Here is a 19,735-nt window from a genome sequence, read left to right on the forward strand (position 1 = left end):
TAAATCAAGAAATTCGGTTTTCAGCCTAGATAAAGTTGTGTAACGTTACATTCTACCTATGTACGGAGTGGGCCAGTGCTTTGCCTGAGAATGACAATGTGTATTCCACAACAACGCCACTGGTGGTAAAGAACAATGGTCTCGTAACAAGATTTGTTAGATAACAACAAACAAATTGAACGTAAGATACCCAACTACAATGTGACCAGTTATACTAACATCATAATTATGCAATTACCTATACAAAATGATTTCCATACACATGACCAATGCATATTACACGATGCACAGAAGAATCTAGTGGCGGTTGATTTCTAAGAGGAAAAAATGTCATGCTTTTTTGTCGTGAAAGAGAAACAACGATCATGTTGTATCGTGAAGCAATGACATATCCCATATCCGTAATATTCATCCATTTGTCTATGGTAACCTACATGTAAAAGACAAAAAATGATGATTACTTAAAGGTTATTTTAAGAAAAAGTGATATAACAATGAACTTATGCACCATAGATAATCTGTCAACAAGTAGGGAACGCTTTAATTCCTCAAATCTCTTTATGCCACCAACCAGGTTGATATACTCTTCGGACCAGCTTGTCAGTTCTTTATGCATATGGTTGCGCACCAATGACCATGATTCTTCACCCATACCCAATAACACAGCTATTTCCCAATAACCACAATTACCATCCATTTTGATATCAATAATGTTTTCAATAGAATCCTGGATGCAAGGATGAAATTGAGCCAACAGTGGAATATTTCTTCTCTGTATTGGGTCCTCAGATGATGATGCACTATGTTTCACTGACAAATTACTATTTTGCACAGAGTGTAATGCATCAACATACTCCCAATAAGACGGATCACATTTTGTTGACTTTTGTTGTTTGGTCAATGGTTTTTTTTGGAGCACCCTTGGTCTTCACCTTTTCTGGAGGAGGACACATGGAGTTCATATCAGGATAAGCAATTTCTCAAAGCTTTGACTTCAAATGTACTTTACTACAAACATCAAGCTGTTCAAAGAGTTTCGATATGGTTTCCATCTCCGCCAAAAAATATGGATTGCCTCGAGTGGTATGGAGCTAACAACATATTTAAACAACTAACATGCACATGGAAGACCGTGGGTACTCCTCATGACACATCTGTCATACCCTAATTTCGTCTGGGGACCTTTGTGAATGTATGTATACATGATTTTGATGATGTCAAAAGAAGAATCAAGCAAGGCTCATTTGCTTCAAGATTAATACAAGATTGTTTCATAAAACAAAGCCTTGATTCAAGATTTCTTCAAGATCAAGCCTTGCCTCAAAATGAAAAGGTTTCAAGTCATCCAAGACACATGTAATCGATTACCAAGGCACATGAAAGTGTGTAATCGATTACACATCATATGTAATCGATTACCAGAGACTTTGAACGTTGGGAATTCAAATTTTAAATGAAGAGTCACAACTGTTCAAGAAAAATAACCGTGTAATCGATTACACTAATGTTGCAATCGATTACCAGAGAGGATTTTCAAGGAATATCGCCAACAGTCACATCTTATCATTTGGATTTTGAATGGCCATTAAATGCCTATATATATCTGTGACTTAGGATGAAATTGTAGAGAGTTTTGCTTGCTCAGAATGTCTTATCCTCTCAAAAGAAAATAAGAGAGATTCCAAGAGAACTACATTACCAAATGCTCTCTCAAAAGAAACTCTTGGGCAAACACTTGCAAATCCATTAAGAGTTTCTCCATGGACTTCAATTGTAATATCCTTCTCTTCAAGAGAGAATTCTTCTTTCTTCTTATACAAAGAGATTGATTAAGGGACCGAGGGTCTCTTAAGTTGTAAGCATTCCTGAGCACAAGGGATGAGTTGTTCCTGTGTGGTTCAGAAGTTGTAAAGGAATTTACAAAGAGAAAGGAAAATCTAAAGTGGGTTGCTTGAGTACTGGACGTAGGCACGGACTTTGTCGAACCAGTATAAAACTGTGTTTGCATTCTCACTTCCGTTATCTTATTTATTTTGTTACAATCAATTGTGTCTTGCATGTTTAAAGAACATTATTAAATTGATTGCTGCTTCTTTTGCATTCTGAGCCTATCTCTTTTAGAAGGGGGTTAAAAGTTTGTTAATGGAAAATTAATTCACCCCTTCATAAGTTATTGAGGCCACAAGGTCCAACAACCTTCATTTTCTAACCTTTAAATTCTTGCTAGCCAAATTGAGCTGCTTGACACCAGTTCCCGCACAATCCGAAAGGTTTTTTGACGTTTCAGAAAAGAATGCGGAAAATACTCAAAAGGGAGGGCAAAAGGGTCATTGTTACACTTTATCTGGCCCCTGGCTCGCCTGGGCCACCAAAATAACTTCATGGTGAATGTCGCAACCTACCCTTCGGAGGGAGGGCGACGCATGACTCGCGGGATGCGTGTTCCACGAAAGGAATACGCGCGGAGTCGCCACCAACGTTTATTTGAGGAAAACGTCGGAAAAACCGGAAAAGACGCGATCTACGAACTTTTTAGTGAAAGGTTCGGGAGTTGTATTTACGCACGGGGAAGGTATTAGCACCCCACACGCCCGTCTCAAGGGACGGCAGCCTTTAATCGAATGTGCAAACATGACTTTGATTTTTATGTTCCCTTTTATGTTCTTATATCCTTTATACCCTTTTTATATTTTTCCTTTTTTGTGGTCGACAAGGGTGTTTCCCTTTGCTCCTACGTATTCCTCAATTTGGGATGAGAAAATCAGACCTACGTAGTTCTTTCGGAACAAAGTGTTTGGTTAAGTTATTTTTGTTCTTTTTTGTAAAATATGTTTTTATTGAGCAAAAGGTCATTTAAGGTGTTGGACCATTAAACGGTCTTTTAATTTTGAAAGGAGAGGAACGTTAAGGCGTTGGAACATTAACGACCTCTTGTTTTTGAAAGGAGAGAAACGTTAAGGCATTTGGACCATTAACGATCTCTTGTTTTTTTGAAAGAAGAGAAACGTTAAGGCATTGGACCATTAACGATCTCTTGGGGTGGTCGACAAAAGCGGGGCTTTTGCTCCTACGTATCCTCAATGAGGAACTCAGACCTACGTAGTTCTTTCTTTTTGTCAAGTGATTCTTTTTTACTTAAGTGGTGATCATTTTAAGGCGTTGGACCTTAAAAATGATCCATTTTACTTAGTGAGAAATTGAAATGACGAACTTCAAAAGCCTATTTTTGTGGACGAGCTTGACTAGGCGAGTTGATTTTAGCCTTAGTTTCACTTTAGTTATTAATCAATTCGATTAAGAATGAGAAATCCCAAAGAGAAAACGTCCGATTGATTTTCCGCTTTATTTTACTAAAAGATGTCTTTTTGATTATTATATTATTTTTTACCTCTTTTTGATTTCCAACGTGGTTACGGCACGACCGAACGGTCGGAATTTATTTTAACCGAAGTTAATGGATAATACAATTCAAACGTTCGGTGGAAATTTATTTTATTTTTAAGTTAAGCGAGAAATGACTTAAGCAAAATGGCTTAAGCATGTCAACAGGGGGTATAAAAAGTAAACAAAACGAGAATAAAAATGCACGAAACACAATGTGGACCACTACGGGTACATAGAATGAATCGAAAAGCTTGGTTCGAGGTACTTACCCGTTGAAGATCGAAGAACGATGAAGAACGAATGAAGAACGTCGAAGAACGGTTGAAAGCTTTGCGAGATTCCTCACGGAAAACATTACGGAAACGTTTCGGAAGCGCCTCGGCTTAGATTTTTTTCACGGAAACAATTTTTCCAAGCAAATTCGAAAGAGAGAGAAGTGCCTAAGGGGCTGGACCCTTTTCTTCTTGCATTCCTCCCCTATTTATAGCAAAATAGGGGAGGTGGTTGCCGCCCAGCTCGCCCAGGCGAGCAGGGTTGCTTCCTCCAGAAGCAACCGCCTTCTGGAGGAATCTTCTGGAGGGCCCAAATGGGCCTGGGTGCTATTTGCACCCCCATTTTTACTAAGTACACCCCCCTCTGCTGTTTTTTGGTGATTCTTTTTTCGTAAAGTTACGGAAACTTACGAATTTCGTAACGATACTTGTTTTCTTTCCGTAATGTTACGGAACCTTGCGGATTACATAATCATCCCCTTTTTGACTTACGGAATGTTACGGAACCTCACTTAATTATGCAACGATGCTTCCATTTGATTTCCGGTGTGTCACGGAAACTTACGGATTGTGCATCAATATTTTTTGGTTTTTTTCGGCATGTCCTGGAATTTCACAAATTGCCTAATGATGGGTGCCAAGCACCTCACGAGGACCAAAGAATGGTTGCACGTCATCGAGCAAAGGTCCCTGGACGAAATTAGGGTATGACAGTTGCCCCTCTTTACTTGTCTTTTATTGGAGATAAAAGGAAAGTAAAGATAAGACACTAATTTCGTTCCTCTCGATTTGGCGAGAGTCGCGGGTGACCATAAAATCTCCACATGCAAATGACTTGTTGTTCCCAAAATTTCACAAATTGCCTAATGATGGGTGCCAAGCACCTCACAAGGACCAAAGAATGGTCGCATGTCATCAAGCAAAGGTCCCCGAAAATCAGTGCATGACACTAATTTCGCCCTTCTCGGTTGACGAGAGTCGCGGGTGACCGTGACTTGTCGTTCCTAGGATTTCACAGATTGCCTAATGATGGATGCCAAGCATCTCACAAGGACCAAAGAATGGTCTCATGTCATCAAGCAAAGGTCCCCGGACGAAAATCAGTGTATGACACTAATTTCGCTCCTCTCGGCTGACGAGAGTCGCGGGTGACCATGAAATTTCCACATGTAAATGACTTTGTTGTCCCCGGAGGAACAAAAGGTGCAGAAGACTGTGTCAGCCTCTGCATGCTATCAAGCGTTCTGTCTTACAGATAGCAAAAGAATGTTTATACGGATAACCACTCGGGTATCTCCGCGTATCATCGGGCCCGCCGCCTCTGGATGATACAAGGGTGCAGAATGACCAAACTTGGTCTCTGCTTGTCATCGGGCCCGCCGCCTCTGGATGACAAAAGGGTGCGGATAACCGTAAGGTATCTCCGCGTATCATCGGGCCCGCCGCCTCTGGATGATACAAGGGTGCAGAATGACCAAACTTGGTCTCTGCTTGTCATCGGGCCCGCCGCCTCTGGATGACAAAAGGGTGCGGATAACCGTAAGGTATCTCCGCGTATCATCGGGCCCGCCGCCTCTGGATGATACAAGGGTGCAGAATGACCAAACTTGGTCTCTGCTTGTCATCGGGCCCGCCGCCTCTGGATGACAAAAGGGTGCGGATAACCGTAAGGTATCTCCGCGTATCATCGGGCCCGCCGCCTCTGGATGATACAAGGGTGCAGAATGACCAAACTTGGTCTCTGCTTGTCATCGGGCCCGCCGCCTCTGGATGACAAAAGGGTGCGGATAACCGTAAGGTATCTCCGCGTATCATCGGGCCGCCGCCTCTGGATGATACAAGGGTGCAGAATGACCAAACTTGGTCTCTGCTTGTCATCGGGCCCGCCGCCTCTGGATGACAAAAGGGTGCGGATAACCGTAAGGTATCTCCGCGTATCATCGGGCCCGCCGCCTCTGGATGATACAAGGGTGCACGTCACATGACCTCAGGGTCAGTATGACAAAGATTATGGGGCGGCCGACAAAAGCAAAGCTCTTGCTCCTACGTATCCTCCAATGAGGAACTCAGACCTACGTAGTTCTGGATAACTTGTGAGACTTGAAAAGTCTCCATCGGAAAATGCTGACATCTCCGGAAAGGGCGCAGATGACCATATTGGTCTCTGCTAATGACCAAACTTGGTCTCTGCTTGTCATCGGGCCCGCCGCCTCTGGATGACAAAAGGGTGCGGATAACCATAAGGTATCTCCGCGTATCATCGTGCTCGCCGCCTCTGGATGATACAAGGGTGCAGAATGACTAAACTTGGTCTCTGCTTGTCATCGGGCCCGCCGCCTCTGGATGACAAAAGGGTGCGGATAACCATAAGGTATCTTCGCGTATCATCGGGCCCGCCGCCTCTGGATGATACAAGGGTGCAGAATGACCAAACTTGGTCTCTGCTTGTCATCGGGCCCGCCGCCTCTGGATGACAAAAGGGTGCGAATAACCATAAGGTATCTCCGCGTATCATCGGGCCCGCCGCCTCTGGATGATACAAGGGTGCAGAATGACCAAACTTGGTCTCTGCTTGTCATCGGGCCCGCCGCCTCTAGATGACAAAAGGGTGCGAATAACCGTAAGGTATCTCCGCGTATCATCGGGCCCGCCGCCTCTGGATGATACAAGGGTGCAGAATGACCAAACTTGGTCTCTGCTTGTCATCGGGCCCGCCGCCTCTGGATGACAAAAGGGTGCGAATAACCGTAAGGTATCTCCGCGTATCATCGGGCCCGCCGCCTCTGGATGATACAAGGGTGCAGAATGACCAAACTTGGTCTCTGCTTGTCATCGGGCCCGCCGCCTCTGGATGACAAAAGGGTGCGAATAACCGTAAGGTATCTCCGCGTATCATCGGGCCCGCCGCCTCTGGATGATACAAGGGTGCAGAATGACCAAACTTGGTCTCTGCTTGTCATCGGGCCCGCCGCCTCTGGATGACAAAAGGGTGCGAATAACCGTAAGGTATCTCCGCGTATCATCGGGCCCGCCGCCTCTGGATGATACAAGGGTGCAGAATGACCAAACTTGGTCTCTGCTTGTCATCGGGCCCGCCGCCTCTGGATGACAAAAGGGTGCGAATAACCGTAAGGTATCTCCGCGTATCATCGGGCCCGTCGCCTCTGGATGATACAAGGGTGCAGAATGACCAAACTTGGTCTCTGCTTGTCATCGGGCCCGCCGCCTCTGGATGACAAAAGGGTGCGAATAACCATAAGGTATCTCCGCGTATCATCGGGCCCGCCGCCTCTGGATGATACAAGGGTGCAGAATGACCAAACTTGGTCTCTGCTTGTCATCGGGCCCGCCGCCTCTGGATGACAAAAGGGTGCGAATAACCGTAAGGTATCTCCGCGTATCATCGGGCCCGCCGCCTCTGGATGATACAAGGGTGCAGAATGACCAAACTTGGTCTCTGCTTGTCATCGGGCCCGCCGCCTCTGGATGACAAAAGGGTGCGGATAACCATAAGGTATCTCCGCGTATCATCGGGCCCGCCGCCTCTGGATGATACAAGGGTGCAGAATGACCAAACTTGGTCTCTGCTTGTCATCGGGCCCGCCGCCTCTGGATGACAAAAGGGTGCGGATAACCATAAGGTATCTCCGCGTATCATCGGGCCCGCCGCCTCTGGATGATACAAGGGTGCAGAATGACCAAACTTGGTCTCTGCTTGTCATCGGGCCCGCCGCCTCTGGATGACAAAAGGGTGCGAATAACCGTAAGGTATCTCCGCGTATCATCGGGCCCGCCGCCTCTGGATGATACAAGGGTGCAGAATGACCAAACTTGGTCTCTGCTTGTCATCGGGCCCGCCGCCTCTGGATGACAAAAGGGTGCGAATAACCGTAAGGTATCTCCGCGTATCATCGGGCCCGCCGCCTCTGGATGATACAAGGGTGCAGAATGACCAAACTTGGTCTCTGCTTGTCATCGGGCCCGCCGCCTCTGGATGACAAAAGGGTGCGAATAACCATAAGGTATCTCCGCGTATCATCGGGCCCGCCGCCTCTGGATGATACAAGGGTGCAGAATGACCAAACTTGGTCTCTGCTTGTCATCGGGCCCGCCGCCTCTGGATGACAAAAGGGTGCGAATAACCGTAAGGTATCTCCGCGTATCATCGGGCCCGCCGCCTCTGGATGATACAAGGGTGCAGAATGACCAAACTTGGTCTCTGCTTGTCATCGGGCCCGCCGCCTCTGGATGACAAAAGGGTGCGAATAACCATAAGGTATCTCCGCGTATCATCGGGCCCGCCGCCTCTGGATGATACAAGGGTGCAGAATGACCAAATTTGGTCTCTGCTTGTCATCGGCCCCGCCGCCTCTGGATGACAAAAGGGTGCGGATAACCGTAAGGTATCTCCGCGTATCATCGGGCCCGCCGCCTCTGGATGATACAAGGGTGCAGAATGACCAAACTTGGTCTCTGCTTGTCATCGGGCCCGCCGCCTCTGGATGACAAAAGGGTGCGGATAACCATAAGGTATCTCCGCGTATCATCGGGCCCGCCGCCTCTGGATGATACAAGGGTGCAGAATGACCAAACTTGGTCTCTGCTTGTCATCGGGCCCGCCGCCTCTGGATGACAAAAGGGTGCGGATAACCATAAGGTATCTCCGCGTATCATCGGGCCCGCCGCCTCTGGATGATACAAGGGTGCACGTCACATGACCTCAGGGTCAGTATGACAAAGATTATGGGGCGGCCGACAAAAGCAAAGCTCTTGCTCCTACGTATCCTCCAATGAGGAACTCAGACCTACGTAGTTCTGGATAACTTGTGAGACTTGAAAAGTCTCCATCGGAAAATGCTGACATCTCCGGAAAGGGCGTAGATGACCACATTGGCCTCTGCTCGTCAATCACACTTGGGGTCACTGAATGACGAGGTGCGGATAACCGTAAGGTGTCTCCGCGGGCTACCAGCTCTTGAGTCATGGCAACAAAAGGCGGTGTGGTCGACAAAAGCGAGGCTCTTGCTCCTACGTATCCTCCAATGAGGAACTCAGACCTACGTAGTTCTGGATAACTTGTGAGACTTGAAAAAGTCTCGTTGTTTTCTCCACTAAAATGCAAACATGCTTTAGCAAAGAGACAAACATTCCAACTGATTTAGAGCAGCATATGCTTTTTTTTTTTTGAGTGAAAAACAATGCGTCTACCGGGGAAGGAGAGTCTGCCGATGGGATCCCCCGTAACCATAAATGAGATTTTGGATGTTAGCATTTCGTTTCTAAATGACCATTTAGAGGAAACACCGGGTTCGACAAAAATAGAAGAAAATCACTCAAAGTGTATCAATCTTGCACAGGTAAGTGTTTCATCCTAATTCCGAACCATAGATATGTCATGACTTGACTTTGCAAATTATTTCCTATCAAATCAAAAATTACATGCGTGATCATGGATCGATAGGGCTTCCCTTGGGAATGGGTTCTTTTGGTGGTTTTTTTTCGGCTTTTGTGTGTTTTTGGCTTTTGATTTTTCTGGCTTTTTCTTTTTCTGTTTTTTTTTTGTTTAGTGCGGGGCGAGAAAAAAAAGTCGCTAGCGCACGGGATTTTGGTTGGTAATCAAAGGGAGAAGACCATTTTAGGTCGTGGTTTCCTTTCCTTCTTTTTGTTCATTTGGTGACAATTCTGTATTGTTCAGATATTGTCTGGTCAAAAGACCTTTCTGCACATTTCTTCTAGTTTCTTTGATCAAGAACTTTCTTTCCTTCCTTTTTTACTTTCTCCCATTCTTTGGTTGGGAATTTTCTTTCTTTTCTTTTTGCTTTCTCCCACTCTTTGATTGGGAATTTCCTTTCTTTCCTTTTTGCTTTCTCCCACTCTTTGATTGGGAATTTCCTTTCCTTCCTTTTTTGCTTTCTCTTTGATTGGGAATTTCCTTTCCTTCCTTTTTTGCTTTCTCTTTGATTGGAAATTTCCTTTCCTTCTTTTTTTTTTTTTTTGCTTCCGAGGGTAAGGATTGACATTCCCACCCTAGGTCAAGGTTTATGGTGAGTCAGGATTTTGGCTCAAGGTTTGTAAAATGGCTAGACGTGATACATGTCGGGGTTTGGTTTGGTTCAAGGATAAAAGGGATGCCCCACACTATTTCCATGACACAAATGCAAAAATGATGATTTGGAAATTTTATGCAAAACTGGCCACGCATGCACCTATGTGGACACTCAAGTGTCAAACTTTTATGGTCATGTGATGCTAGGGCTCAGGATTCATTTCCTCTATTTTAGTCAACCCAATGTTTCCAAAATATGTTCTTTTATCCATTTGTGCATTCATCCAAGTCCATTTCGGGCGTCCAGGAAAATTTCACAGCATTCACCCTTCAGGTGTACACACATTTTTTTTTCCAAAAACTAGCTATGATCAGCGAATTTTTCTTCAAAGAAAAGTTGGAAGTCATCTCTTTTCAAAAGCATGTTGGTTTTTCAGCTAGACAACTTATTTTTCTTTTTTCTCTCTTTTTTTTCTTCTTTTTTTTATTTGTTTATTTCTTTTTCTTGTTTGTTTTTTTTTCTTCTCTTTTTTTTTTTTTATGAGGTATTTTGCTACCTAAACATGTGTATATTTTTGCGAGGTATTTTTGCTATATACATGCATATCCAAGGTATCTTGCTACCTAAACATACATATATATATTTTGTAAGGTATTTTTGTTGTATACATGCATATCCAAGGTATCTTGCTACCTAAACATACATATATATATTTTGTGAGGTAGCTTTTTGCTACATACATGCATATCTAAGGTATCTTGCTACCTAAACATACATATATATATTTTGTGAGGTATCTTTTTGTTTACATACATGCATGTCTAAGGTATCTTTCTACCTAAACATACATATATATATTTTGTGAGGTATGACTACCTTCCGAGCTTGTGCTCGTTTTATTTAAATTCCTAGGATCATGAGCAACTAGGTGCGTCCTACTATAAAAAGTGATTAAATAACAAGCATAGATTCAAAAGGTACTAGGTTGCCTCCTAGTAGCGCTTCTTTAACGTCTTTAGCTGGACGCCTTATGACTTGTCGGTCACTGACCTAGTACTTTGCTTACCTTTGGCTTTGGACTTGGTTGCCTATTGGTCGGCCATGTGTCGTAGGCAACGCTCTAACCTTTTTATGGATGAGCTGAGGTGAACTTTAGTGGTGATGGCGGTGTGTCTATTGCCCGCTACCGTCCATCCCAATGCTGCTGTGGTGTCTCGCCCTGCGCCTGCCTGGGGGCGCAACACTTCTAGATGAAAACTCGATTGGTAGGGGGCCTGATGACCCTGCTGGGGGCAACAGGCACTCCCTTGAACTGATAGAGACCCGTATTTAGAGCTTGACAACTCCAAGACTCTGTTGGACTTCTTCGGGTCCACTGGGTGTCTTGCAGGCGCGATCCCTGCAAACAATAGATGAAATCAGAAATCAGTTGAGCAATGTGCATACTTACCTATGATGACGTGACCTTGCCGGGGGGGTACGGGCACCCTGTAGGACTGATAGAGGCCCGTAACCAGAGCTGGAAACCCCAGGGCCCTGTTGGACTTTTTCGGGTCCATTGGGTTTCTTGTGGGTGCGATCCCTGCAAACAATAGATGGTATCAGAAATCAGTTGAACTATATGCATACTTACCCATGTCGGGACGACACAGACCAACCGATACTTTTGCAGGGGGAGATTGGCATTGCGGTCGCTGGGCAGAATGTTGCTAAGTAGCAATGTCATCTATATCTGTGTAAGAGTGGTCATGTTGGTGCGCATGATCCGCACTCGTCTCTTTGCAGCGGCACGGGTGAAATCTTGCCCCAGTATGCATAGTAGCAGTGTGATAGCCTCCCTCTCTAGTTGTGCTCGCACAGTTGGCGCTCCTCCAATATCAGGGGGTGGCCCAGGAACCGTTAAAAGGAAACTACTGGTCCCTTAACTGGGAGTGCAAGTCTCGGTTAAGCATTTAAGGACAGAGGACCTTAAATTATCTGAAGGTGTGGATATGGAGCCCACTGAAAGTGAGGACACGTAGTCCTCTAAAGGTGAGGGCGTGCAGCCCTTTCAAGGCGAGGATGTGTAGTCCTCTGGAGGTGAGGGCGTGCAGCCCTCTGCTGGTGAGGACGTGTAGTCCTCTCAAGGCGAGGACGTGTAGTCCTCTCAAGGCGAGGACGTGTAGTCCTCTCAACGGTGAGGGTAACTAGTACCCAAGGTGAGGGCGTGTAGCCCTCTCAAGGCGAGGACATGTAGTCCTCTGGAGGTGAGGGCGTACAGCCCTCTGATGGTGAGGACGTGTAGTCCTCTCAAGGCGAGGACGTGTAGTCCTCTCAACGGTGAGGGTAACTAGTACCCAAGATGAGGGCGTGTAGCCCTCTCAAGGCGAGGACGTGTAGTCCTCTGATGGTGAGGGCGTGCAGCCCTCTGATGGTGAGGACGCGTAGTCCTCTCAAGGCGAGGACGTGTAGTCCTCTCAACGGTGAGGGTAACTAGTACCCAAGGTGAGGGCGTGTAGCCCTCTCAAGGCGAGGACATGTAGTCCTCTGGAGGTGAGGGCATGCAGCCCTCTGATGGTGAGGACGTGTAGTCCTCTCAACGGTGAGGGTAACTAGTACCCAAGGTCCACCCTTATGAGAAAGCAAGAGATCGACTCATCGAGAGGGCCGGTCATCCCAAATCCACAAGATTTGGACATTAGATGTAGGAAATCTATGCAGTTAACATGATTTTTAGGGATGCAGATGCATGCAACCTTTGTCGTGAAATTTGGTAAATGCGGACTTCATTTGAAACAATGCAATGTAATGGAAAGTTGTACAATGTTCATGACATTCTTTCCCTATTCTGTGATTTTGATTTTGATTTTTTTGGAAAACACAGATTGACTGTCCTTTTGAAAGAGGTGATAATTCATGCAACCTCATCCTATCTTTTTGCAAATCTCTCCGGGAACTCCCTCAGAGTGTATGTTCTGTTTGATTTAGTCACTTGACCACTTTGGAGTGACGGGAATGGAGCCATTTGATGTTTAATCAATCCATCGAAATCCTAGGGTTTGTCCCCCCCTTTTTTGTTGAAAACATCGATGGGTGAGAACTTTTCATCGGCCCCTATGTTAACTTGAGGCTCATGCACGGTGCCCCTCATTGCCCCAGTGTAAGGCTTTGAGGTACCAATCGTTGCCTTTCGTCATGACCTTGTAGGAGGGAACCTATTGGGTGAGAACTTCTAATCTGCCCCTAGGTTCACTTGAGGTTTATGCATGGTGCCTTTCATCGCCCCAGTGTAGGGCTATGAGGTAACCATCATTGTCTTGTTTTCATAGCCTCGTAGTGAGGAAGAATGAAAGAAGCAATTGATTTTTTGCAAAAAGAATTTTCCAAGGACGAGAAATAGTTGAAGGATTTTTTCAGTTGATGGATTAAGTCAAATGACTCCTATGTAGAAGCAAGATGTTTTGATGATGTCGAAGGATCAAGTGCTTCTAAGTTTTATTCGAGACAAGAAATCAAGATATATGATCAATTTGATCTCTAGAATCTTAGGAAGAAGTTTCCAAATTGAAAAACAACAGGTTTGACCAAAGAATTCTATCATTTCAAATTGAGATTTGCTCTCTGGTAATCGATTACCAGCAGTTGAAAATGTTTTAATTCAAATTTTTAAAACCTGTAATCGTTTACACAAGTCTTGTAATCGATTACCAGAGGGGATTTTCGGAAAATAATTTCCAAGAGTCACATCTATTCAAATGGTTTATGAATGGGCATCAAAGGTGGCTTGGAAGCACGAATTTAAAGAGAGTTTTCATTGCCCACAAAGTTTATCCTCTCAAAAGATCAAGAGTTTTTTCTGAACTGAAATGTCTTATCCTCTCAAAAAGATTCCTTGGTCAACCACTTGCTTATTCAATAAAGAATTTTTTTATTGATCTTCATTTTACAATCTACCTCTTTTACGAGAGACCTATTCTTCTCTTCTTCTTATTTCTGAAAAGGGATTAAGAGACCATGGGTCTCTTGTTGTAGAGGATTCCTGAACACAAGGGAAGGGTTATCCCTGTGTGCATTGATAGTTCAATTGGGGAATAGTCTTTGCATCTTAATTCAACCCCCCTTTTCCCTGAGGCCATTTGTCCAACATCCTATTCTTGATAACTCACTTCTCTCTAAAAAGACAAAATGAGGTCACATGAACGTCTATATTTTTACTTGAAAACACAGTCAATCAAATGCCTTTTTATTTTTTATTTTGAAACTTATTTGTTTTGAACTTTGCTCGTTGTTTTACGGCACCCCCACCAACGTGCAAGATGAGTAATCTCTGATTGAACGGTCTTGGAAGTCAACACTCAGGAGCGCAGGTTGCTTGAGCAAACAGACCAATGGCTTACACTCACATTCTGGTGGAAGTTGAATAAGCAAAGATGTGTTCGTGAGAGGATGAGAGAGACAAAGATATCAACTTTATCCATTTCATTTAACATTGTAGCTGTGGTTTACAATAATAAACTTGGAAACCCTGATGAGTCATTAGGGACACCTAACAACAGCTTTCAAAATTGCCCCATGTGTGGCATCTCTTGCCAATGTCGGGATTTACACGCAATTCTCCTCAAATTTCAGCCAGCCCGCATCAATTAGACCTTGCACCTTATGCTTCAGAGCCCTACCATGCTCAATGGAACGCCCCGGGGCTTCTCCATAACAAGCACACGTTGCGTTTGAGTCGTATTCTCGGAGAAATGGAGGTTAATGAACCTTGGATAGGGTTATGGCTACCATTGAATTATCAAGTAGATATGGGAGCAAGTCAGCATATGACAACGGAATTTGGGGTGAACCCTACAGGCTTTTTGCTGCAAAATTCCTTTTTGTTGGTGTTTTTGGTTTGTGCTAAAGGTGGTGTTCGTCATTGGAAGTGCGGTAGACAGACTTTGTGGTAGATTTAGGGATGGCCTTTGTGGATAACTGGGTGGTGGGTAAGAAGAAAGTTTGTTATTGGTTGAGTAAAGATATTGTTGGGTTGGTGGGAAATTTGGCCGTACAGGAATGGCAGTCACAGCATGGGTTTCTCCCTCATCCTCACCCTCTTTATTTGCCCCAGTTTTCTCAGTCGTCCTAGTAGGATGATCAAATTTGCCTTTTTTTCAGACCCACATCGATCCTTTCACTGGCGAAGACCAAATCTGCAAAGCTTTGAGGGTGCGTAGCCCACCATCTTTTCATAGTAGAGTACCGATAATGTGTCTACCATCACGATTATCGTTTCCCTTTCCATTATTGGGGGTACCACCTGGGCCGCCAGATCCCTCCACCTTTTGGGCGTGTTCTTTGAAAGATCCGTCCCCCTTTTTGCACATGTTCTGTAGTTGCATCCTATCCGGAACCATATCAAAATTGTACTGATACTGCCTAACGAAGGCAACCATCAGGTCCTTCCAAAAATGGACTCGGGAAGGTTCCAAGTTAGTGTACCAGGTAACAGCTACCCCAGTAAGACTTTCTTGGAAGGAATGTATCAGCAATTCCTCATCTTTTGCGTATTCCCCCATCTTCTGACAATACATCTTTAGATGGTTCTTGAGACAAGTAGTCCCCTTGTACTTGTCAAGGTCCAGCACCTTGAACTTGGGAGGGGTGATGATATTGGGTTCTAGGAACAACTCTTTTAGGTTAGCAAAGGCATAATCTTCAGCTCCTTCAATGGCCCTGAGCCTTTCCTCTAGATGATCCAACTTTCCCATTTCTGCCATAGCATGAGGGTTTTTACTTGTCTTGGAATGCAAGAGGTGTAGTTGTGGGTGATACTGAGGGCCTTCCAAAGGGTTTTGTAGGGGTATACCACCAACTGCTTGCCCTTCAGTGGTATATCCGAGCCAAGGCTCGAAGTCGGCTAGATTGTGATGGGGAATTTCATGGGTCTCTTCCACGGTTTAAGAGACATGTGCATGATCAGTTTGGGGTTGCTGGCTTTCAATGGGTATAGGAGTGGAGTTACTGACATTCTTATTGGGAGTGTACGCCACATTGGGTGGCGTATAGTTGAGAGGCAAGCCATATGACGGGAAGGCGTGCTCATTTTGAATTTGCACATCATGGGGGCCGCCCATACTTCCTAAATCTTTGCCTACCATATTTGAGGTTGGATGATTCATTTGCTTGAGGCCGGATGGGGACGTCGGGTTCACCTTAGCAACAACGCTGGTAGCGGCAACTGCAACCGCATTGGCTTCCATTATCTTCTTCACGCTCATCATGGCCTCCATCATTGTGGCCATTTTCTCTTTAATGGCCTCCATGTCGGCCTTCATCTTCTCTTGTATCTCCTCTACTTCACCCATTACTCTAGCTCTAGCACGAGTTCGGTAAGGGCGTCGTAAAGCGTGTCCCTTTCTTTTTTATAACAATGATTAAGTTCATTTTATTTTATTTTTCAAGGAAAGAATGCAACGAGCAATGCAACCAATGAAAAGCATGGATGCATGCGAATGATGTACAGTTGAAGTATTGCGAATTTTTACGCAAGATATGGGGTTGAATCAATTTAGATTTTCAACATGGTCCATGACATCTTTGTCAAGGTGAAACTGGAAGTAACAAGGACATCAATAATCCTAAATATGTTTGGCAGTAGACGAAGCAGTGATGTGACTCGATTCATCTTTTGCCCCAATTTTGCAAGACGGTTACTTCCATATTTCAACTTGACTTGATGAACCTTTTCGTAAAAGCGTGAGCTTGGTTCAACCCTATAATCCAAGAAATGGCAATTCTGATCGCCAATACTTCAACCACATCTCATAGGGATGAATGACTCGGGCATACTTTAAGCTTATGCACGGAAAATGTAATTATGAAATTGAGATGCCCGAAGAAACACCATTTCCTAGTTAACCATGCATTAGGTACCATGTTCAATTATTTTGTTTTTTAAGTGAAACGGGTTTATGATCCCAACATGGTTGGCTCGTGGTGCCTAACACATGAAACTAAGAATGTAGTGTGAAGTTTCACGCTTCCCCCTTTTTTGTTTTTGTTTTGTAGAGGAAAACGCAAGGATGAGCAAACATGAAAACAAATGGTATGCAATTTTGCAGATCAAAAAGTTTGTTGAACGCATATGCATGATGATGCCATGACTCATGCAAAATGTGAGGCCGGAATATGATAACGGACAAATGCAGGATATGTCCATTATGATGTTATGAAGAGATGCTTATGCGATGCATGATATGAATGCATTTTACGAACACGAGAGCCCGGAAAATTATCTCTTCTTACTTGCGCATTTGGGGGCGCAGTGCCCCATGTGTACAATTAAGAAGGTGATATGGACCTTCCGGCTTCCCATGACAAAGGACGAGACCAACATACAATGCATGCTAGAGATAAAATGCGGGAGTGACTTGATTTGCACAAGCTTTTTGGAGTAGAAACATGGGACCAACTCATTTTATTTCAAAAAGGAAGTCGTATCTAGTCAAGGTCTGAGAGACCATACAAGTTTCCTAACGATTTCTAATTATGTGGGCCATTAAGTCTATCATATGCTGACAATAGCCGAGAAGCCCATGAATCTCTTCGGGGGCGGAGTAGGTGTCTGCCATCGCCTTGGCCTTGGCTAACAATCGGGGAAGTTCTTGACTCCCGTTCAAGGTAAGAGCAAACCGATCCATCCACATGGTTGCCTCTTGGTGTAAAGAGTCGATCACCCTTCCTCTAGCCTCTTTTTCCGCGTATACTTGGGCATATTCGTCCGCAATCCTATGCTCGTGGGCCACGGCTAGACCTAACTCTTCTTGGTACTTGGCGATGATAGCTAGCATGTTGGTCTCCGTCTCGCATAAACGCTGAGACAAGCTTCTTTTGGACCTTGAACAGGCAACTAACTCCTCTTTCAAAACCATGCTATGTGCTCGCGACTGGTCCCTTTCTTCCTTTCGCAACTTGAGTTCACTATTGCTACCCCATAGAGCTCCGCGAAATTTGTTCCGGCCATACTCTTCCTTGCGAGCCCTCTTGGTCTCTTGTTCAAGGGCTCTTGCAGTAATTGCATTCTCTTCCCGTAACCCGGCACACTCCTTCCGAACGTGTGTAGCGGCCAACTTGAACTTCTCCTTGGCAAGTTTTGCCTTTCCTAACTCGCTTTTGAGAGCTTGGACTTCTTCGTCCTCTTCCGGTGTTTCAAAACTCTCTTTGCTGACGACTTTTAACTTGGCGAGCCAATCTAAACCTCGTATATGAACTTTCAGCCATTCGTGGTACCCACCAATGATGCCATTACGAATGCCTCTAAGCTCTTGATCTTTCTTTAACGGGGCTTCCCACGCCTTATGGATTCTTTGTATAGTCTTGGAATTTTGTGCGCCGAAATCCCTCACAAGGAAAGGAGACATGCTTTCTTCCGTCGGTGCTCCCCTCATGGGGTACCCTAGTTGTCTTATAGCGAGCGCGGGATTGTAGTTAATACAACCCCTCGTTCCTACCAGCGGAATGTTTGGGTATCTTCCACATGAGAAAAGGACTCCTTCTTTTCCTTCCTTCCATCGGGGGAACCAACTGATTGTTCTACCTCCTATCCCGGCCAAGAGCTGGTCCCAATCTATTCTCCTCTTTTCAGTACACGAGCGATGGCTCAGGAGCGGACATGGATGTCTTGTGTCTTGTTGGAACAAGTGTGAAACCAACCAAACACAGAGGGCGGGTAAGCAACAGATGATCCGTGCGCTACTCTTTTCGCACCTTCGGTCAAATGTGTCAAATAGATCTGCCAAGATAGCTACCACCGGACTTTCCTTGCTATGGTGGTAGGCAAGGAAAGCGTCGATTGCTGCTAGGTCTACCAAACCATCCACGTTTGGAAAGAGGACGACCCCAAAAATTAGCAAAGCTAACACATCCATAAACGGGACCCAGTCTCCTTGATTGGCCATACCCCTCGCCTTGTCTTCTAGGTACTTCTGTGGTAGGCCCGCTATGCCGTTCCGAGTCTGTTTTATGCGGTCCAAACCTCTTGCTGAATCCTTGACCACAGTTGCAATTCTGCTCAAAGAGGGGAGACACCCGGAGGAAAGATATGGTTTTCTTCCCCCGAGAGGACATCCTAGAATTTCCTCAAATTCTTCAATGGTTGGTACTAATTGGAAGCCTGCGAATGTGAAGCACCTCAAAGGCTGGTCGTAGTATTGGGTAAGTGATGCAATGGCTTCTATGGACACCTCTGCTATGGTCAACTCTAAGATCTTTCCGTAAGTCTTGCGGAAGGCTTGCATTTGGAGGGGTTCCATCAACCGCCCTAATTCCTTGATGCTGGTGGTATCTAGGCTTTTGACCTTGACTTGGTAGAACCTCTTGCCGGTTTGATTTGTTCCCATGCTTACTAAAGTGAGACAAAAGCTGGTGCAAATCAAAACTCCGATATCTCATGGGTGGGATGGATGAATGCATGATGGAATGCATATGACACAGATGCAATCTAGGAATGCGGGGGTCCGGGGAATTTGTCCCCTTCTTAGATACGACGTCTAGGGGTAGCGAAATGCCCCAACGCACGTTTTTAAGAAGGCGACACGGACCCTCCGTTGGTTTGTTTACAGTAGGGATCAAGACCGAACCCATATGCAATGCCTATGCAAAAGACACAATGCGGGAATGTGCACAGTATGACAATATTTACCGAACATAAGCAAAAGGGTATATGATACTCATGCATGGCAGTGTGAAAAATGGCACGCAGCGTGTTTGCTTCGTGCCCCTATTTAAGGGACCTATAAGGGAGAGAACTAACTAGGCTTTTAGCAATAATCCCCAAGGTAGTTATATCTCTCTTGATGGTTTCTAGAGGTATCATCCCCTTCGAAGAACATATTGTAGCAGTAGGGACTACTAGCAATAATAGGTTTTCAAAGAGCAAAGCTCTAGATGAGGGTTCACTGTAATCAAGCAAGTCGGAGACCTAGCATGATCACAGATTCACCTCCACTCCTTATGCTCCCATGAACCCGGGTATAGGGCCCTTTTTCACTCACAGTGTGTGCAAATAGTGTT

General features: G+C 44.9%; 1 protein-coding gene across 1 annotated transcript; it reads right to left on the reverse strand.

Annotated features, from left to right (window-relative positions):
- Nucleotides 1-238: 238 nt before the first annotated feature.
- Nucleotides 239-697, reverse strand: LOC102667458 (uncharacterized). The gene is made up of 2 exons (XM_006575858.1): nucleotides 509-697; nucleotides 239-430 (listed from the first exon to the last, which is right to left on the reverse strand). The coding sequence occupies exons 1-2, from the start codon at nucleotides 695-697 to the stop codon at nucleotides 239-241; spliced, it is 381 nt and encodes a 126-aa protein (XP_006575921.1).
- Between the last annotated feature and the right edge of the window lie 19,038 nt (nucleotides 698-19,735).

Source organism: Glycine max, chromosome 2 (assembly GCF_000004515.6).
Source record: "Glycine max cultivar Williams 82 chromosome 2, Glycine_max_v4.0, whole genome shotgun sequence".
Classification (NCBI taxonomy): Eukaryota; Viridiplantae; Streptophyta; class Magnoliopsida; order Fabales; family Fabaceae; genus Glycine; species Glycine max.